Raw genomic sequence first — 5,950 nt, 5'->3', positions numbered from 1 at the left:
AGCGAGCCATTTTGCGAAAATTACATTTTACAATGACACACTCTGAAAAGAAATTCTGGATAATCTCCACCCGACATGTGATAATAAACTCAAGTGTGAGGTGCGCTTATACGTAGCCAAAGTCATTCAAAAGCGACGAGAGATACACGCAAATGATTAATTTCCACATTGTCCCATAACATAAAATCATGGCAGTCAATCTTTTGTTTTCTTCTTCTTCTTCTTGAAGTTTAGACTTAACGTAGAGTTTAACTTTGAAGTTCTTGATAATGCTTACCGAGGTAAAGATAAGAATCAAATAAAATTTGTACTCACCTGCATGTACACGATTAGAGTCATACAAATAATGAAAAGGCATTATAATGGTAGCGGAGAAACTTGCCGTATCGTAAACACCATGATCGTGTCTTCCGTTGCAGCACATGAAAGCCTCAATGACGGAGGCCGCGGTCCAGTTCGGCCTGGTGTCGGTAGAGGGTGAGGAGGTTACCCCCGGAGGCTTGTGGCGGGAGTTTGGAGAAATGAAGCAGCGCCACACCCTACTCCAGAGTGAGATGGACGACTTAAAGAGGGCTGAGACAGATATGGTTAGCCTTCCTTAATTTCCTGCCTCATGTTTTGATTCGTTAGTCCGTATCATGTCCATGCTTTTGTCATCATGCGAAATCTTTGTTGAGTATCAAGAACAACTGATGATATAATTTGTTCTGTAAAGTTCAACTGCAAAGTGACAGTCCGTTTCAATGTTATAACCGAGTCATATTCCCTGGGGTATATACCTAATGATAATACAGTAATGGTAATAGCGTACCTTTCCGCACGAAATAACACACTTTCCCTCCTGTACTGTAGTCAATCTGCACTTTGTAATGTATGCTCGTTTATTCACTGGCATCAAATTAAAGATAGCCATTGGTTTGAAGAGACGCAGTAGCCTACTCAAAAGAAGGTGTTGATTATTAGAGCCCTCTATATCTGTGAAATCGACAATGATGTTCCTTCTGCTATAGATTGGGTCATTGTGAATGACCATGACTCCTGAGTGAATGAACACTTGAACCTTAAACACGTGGAGCATGGAAAGACGTCATTACTGATGAAATATGTCAATCATCGCCTCACTTCTAATGAGACCACTACATCACATGATCACTGCATCTATTTACATCATTGTCATAATAAGCTTAGCATGCTGTGTTTGGCTGCAGTCGATGTTATCTGACAAAATTCAAACCTACTATCCTCTCTTTCTTCACTTTCTCTTTATATCAAGATGAAGATTTGTGCTCCTGGCATCGACGGGTCAGATTATATCAAAAGCTACGACGGGTAAGGAAGAGGATCACTCTTTGACTGATTACTGCTGATGATGAAAAAAAAATGTTCCGATTTGATTCGATGTCACCGAATTCTTATTGGTGTGGTTTGGTTCGAGAGTCACTGGCGATTAAGATATACGAGTAAATAGTTGAATTTATTTTGTATGTGTATTTATGTACTAAATTTTAGTAAAGTGACGGTGCCATTTTAGTTCTGATATAATACAAGGAGAGTATCATGTTTACACAATGAGTAATGTTATTTAGAATATCTGATCATAATTATGATCCGTGGAAGAGCATTATTTCTTCAACTTGGAAAAATGTTTAAAGTAGAGAAATCAGGGTATTTGATCTTTTTGTCATCTATCCCTGCAGAGACTATGAAGAGCTGGGGACGAACTTTGTGAAGGACCTGATCAGCTCTCTGAGGTTCATAAACTATCGACAGGAAGTGATGATAAAAACACTGCGCTACCACCTGACTGTGTGAGTAGACTCCAGTTGCTTCATCCCATAACCTGTGACCCCTGTCATTTCTCGTCACACTGTGCATCGCTTTGCGATCTTCTGTTTTACGAAATTGAAGACAGAACTAATCAAACGAGTCTTGATTTCACGGAGACGACTTCACTACCAGTATCCCTGTATTGACCGGTAGGGCGGTCGAATGCTCATTGCAGATAGAAAGCATGAAGAGATTCCAGGCAATGTCAGCATTATGAAGATATGACGACTGTAAAACTTCAACCATGGAGAGCAACGAACAACTAGTTTTGAATAAGAAATTAGCTATTCACTAACTGATTAGCAAGTGTCTTTGTTTAGTTGTCTTTTATACTATCCTTGCTGATATTTTGAATTGTAGAGAAGGATGTCGTCATCTTATGAAGACATCAATTCTGTTTCTGTTCCTGCAGTTTCCACAAGAACATCCTGGCACAGCGAGGTTCCCTCTACACTGACATGAGTTACGTCGACAGGGCTGTGGTGGAAAAACTTAGCTCTCTTGAAGACATCACTACCATCCACTCTGATGAACTCTCACCCTGGATTGGAAAGCCAGCCAACAATGAGGGCGGGCTTCTCCTTGGACAGGGCTCGTTTGGGAAGGTCTTCCTCAAGCGCTATCGAGGAGCTGCAGTGGCGGTCAAGGTACCGCACTGCAAACCTGTCGACAGGAAGGACGATGACGAGGATGACGAGAAAATACAAGCGCGGAGAAAGATGAACCACGCCCGCACAATCATGGAGGCTCGAGTTCATCTTTTCTTCGATGGTCATCCCTCCTTCCCAAAGCTACACGGCATCGTTGATGTCTGCGGCTCTCCGTCACTCGTCATCGAGTTCCTGGGCGATAAGTCCACTGCAGAGGTTCATTCCCTCAGTCATGCCGTCAGACTTAAAACGCCTTCGCTCTCACCTGATGCTTGGTTTGACATCGTCTCAGACATCACCAATGGGGTTAAAGCCCTGCATGAGAAGGGACTGCTTCACAATGACCTGAAATCCAATAACATTCTCCTGCAGTGGGACCAAGACGAGGCTCGCTGGCGGGGAGTCATCATCGACTTGGGCCGAGTCTCCACCACCATTCTGCCGCTCAGACACCGCAGCTTGCCCAAAGAAGAGCAGGAGGCTTACAGGAAGGGCGCCGTCTATCAGCATCTGGCACCGGAGCACATTTTGGACTTGGAGCCCACCACTATCCTTGCTGACATCTTCTCCCTCGGCAAGCTACTGGGTCAGATCGCTGGTGTTGTCCGCAACAAAGTTCTGCTGGATCTGGCAGCGGAAATGACGTCATCAAAGCCATATCTCCGACCCTCATTGAAGCAGATCGACAAGGCCATAAAAAAGGCGAAACAAAAAATTCGCACTCAAGTCTAATTCTAAGAGAACAAGACTAGTATAATCCGTGTCAATGATTTCCGAGGTTCTTTCTATGAGAAAATTAGTTAAATTCACATAATGCAAGACTTCAAAGAGCAAGGAAACGTGTAAGTCACTCGATCAAAAATTGTGACACGCCAAAGCATGTCAATGTTTTCTTACATTAGGTTATCTTGCAGATTTTGTTTCCATAATTTTGAATCTTTAAATGGAAAAAAAAAAGAACAGAGTCAGGCATCCAAAATTGCGAACTTCTTAAAATTCACATTGAAAAAGAAAAAAAAATCCAAGCGGGAAGGGAGTTGGGGTCACGTGGTCAGAGGTTCTGACTGTGAGCATTGAAGCGTGACTTCTGCTCACGACAAGAACGCAAGATTATTTAAAAAGATACAGAGAAAAATGTCTTCCAAAGAAATAATGTCGGCAGACAAGGGCCCAGCCGAGTGTACTTTTTTTTTTTTTTTTTTTTGCATTTTACTCATGATGTCGTGATTTTGCGGCAATGCAGTGACACAAAGTATTCACTGTATTTTACATGTACCACTTCTGGAATACGAAACTGTTCCATGTAAATACTTTAATGGCTCTATTCGTTTACTGATGGAGTTGGCGAGGAAATAATTGAATGGTTCAGAGATTCCTTCAAAATTAAGGCTAGCTTTCTTTCAGAGAGGAGTGCTCTGACCACCTCTGTAATGGGAAACTGACCTGCCGATTCCTCTACCGTAAGAATCCGTGTTTCGAGTGAGAAATCTTGGTTGCAGGCGGGAAGGGATTCGGTAGGTCTCGTGGTCAGAGGTCCTGACGCACGTAACGATTCAAGTCGACTTGCATCAGGACGTTGGACGGGTCATTAAAATTGAGACAAAAGATAATTTACTCGTGGAAAGATGATGGCGCAAAAACCGTGCTTCAATAATGGTGGTCACTTTCTTGAAGTGTATAAGTCAATACCAGATCCTAGTGTTATCTATTTTCATGGAAATATTATATAGAATGTACCCCTAAATAAATTTGTATGAATAATACTCTTACTTTTTATGCTTTCTATGGTGTTCCTTTTGTGTGTATGTGTGCAAATGTGTGAATTTGTGTGTTACTATAAAAAAATGGTCTTTACAGAGGTATATACATGTCCGTAATTTTGCTGTTTGTTTTCATTCACAAAGTCATGTACATTGCAACACGTATAGTAACAGTAGATTAGCACGAACACAAATACGCTCCTACTAAAACCCTTTCCTAAGTAATAGTCCATATTTTGTGTTCATGTCAGTAGACACTCGAGAACTCTCATCAATGCACCTCTCTATCCATTTTTCAAAAGCGCCATCTTGCGGTTTGTTCTATTTATCGTTTCTCTTTGAAATTATATACACAAGTAATCGTTCTGTTGAAAGTGTTATCACACTGCACTTCGCGTGCACTTAACACATTTGCAGGCAGCTTTAGTGGCCAGATTATGGTTAATCATAGAGGATTTTGTGCATTGCGGGCGATGTTGTCAACGGGTTTAGAATTACATTATTCATTTTTATACACATTTTGTGGCAGATTACATGAGCTTTATCTAAATCCATAGAGCGCATGGACGTAATCAGGAATATTGTATCAGCAAAGTTTATGTCTTGCGTATCACGTATATGACAAGCCATGTATGACAAGTTAAAATAAACATGACGACGCGAGATCTCTTCAGCATGTCCCTTGCATAGTTATTAAAAACTTAATATACCCTTCACAACCAACCACTCTATAATCATCAACTTAACTCAAATAAAGCTATGCATACCCACTTGAATATGAGATAGGACGTATGGCTTTATGTGAGCGCTATCAACTACTGTGATTGAATTTTTATAAGAGCACCGTGTTTTTTTTTATGTCTGACTACGGATTTATGCATTTTGCCGTAAAGTTGCCTCTGAGTAAATGCATTGCCCACTCGTGCACATAGTTGTCTGCATTGTGCACTCTCCATTAGAGAGTACAATCTCAATGAGTCATAAAAGTAGGATGGAGCCAAGGAACAAAATGGCATGCAAATCATTGTCGCTGTTGTACTCCAGCTTCTGCACAATATTCCTCTGAAAAATTGGGCAATAGATACTACCTAACCCTACAAAATATAAAGTCATCCGTCGTCAGCAGATTATAACCCACGCTATAAGAAATTGCACTGGTTTGTGATCCCCCGTGTTAAGACACGGTCCGCACGGAGGTATAGAATAAGACACATTATACTGAATCACGTTGCAGACGCTTTATGCGCTTAAAGAATTGTCCTTGATAACACACTAACGATAACATGATGCAAAGGGTAGTTGCAGCACTAGCTAGCCACGAGGTTCTCTCCAAAATAATCTGAGAGTAATCAAGGTAAGTGACAATTCACCTGTGTTGGAAATCAAACAAGTACCGTCATGAGCATTTGATAGGAGCTGGCGGCAGTGCAGTACAATTTAGTCAACCTGCACACGAGGCTTACACGTCATGTCAAACCGGCACACCGTCACGCAAGGGGTGCGGCTTCGAGAAAATAGAGTGCGGAATGTTGAGTAAATAAAGCGAGCGGATACAGAGTGATTGTATAAAAGGGATATGCTTTATGCAATGAATACCAATGTAAGCAGTGCGTGAGCAAATGGAATTCCAGACCCACGCCCAAGAAACAGTTATATTACAAACGCAAAATTCCACCATTGTCAAACCTTGAATGGTCCCACACGCTAGGATGC

At 41.5% G+C, this 5,950-nt stretch overlaps 1 protein-coding gene across 1 annotated transcript; it reads left to right on the top strand.

Annotated features, from left to right (window-relative positions):
• The first annotated feature begins 434 nt into the window (after window positions 1-434).
• On the top strand, window positions 435-4,209 carry LOC140238316 (probable serine/threonine-protein kinase kinX). The gene is made up of 4 exons (XM_072318251.1): window positions 435-587; window positions 1,274-1,329; window positions 1,698-1,808; window positions 2,240-4,209. Exons 1-4 carry the CDS (start codon window positions 435-437, stop codon window positions 3,207-3,209), a joined length of 1,290 nt encoding a protein of 429 aa, XP_072174352.1. The 3' UTR covers window positions 3,210-4,209.
• Window positions 4,210-5,950: the final 1,741 nt, after the last annotated feature.

The sequence above is a fragment of the Diadema setosum genome, chromosome 14 (assembly GCF_964275005.1).
Source record: "Diadema setosum chromosome 14, eeDiaSeto1, whole genome shotgun sequence".
Taxonomy (NCBI): Eukaryota; Metazoa; Echinodermata; class Echinoidea; order Diadematoida; family Diadematidae; genus Diadema; species Diadema setosum.
This window is presented reverse-complemented; position numbering and strand designations above follow the sequence as displayed.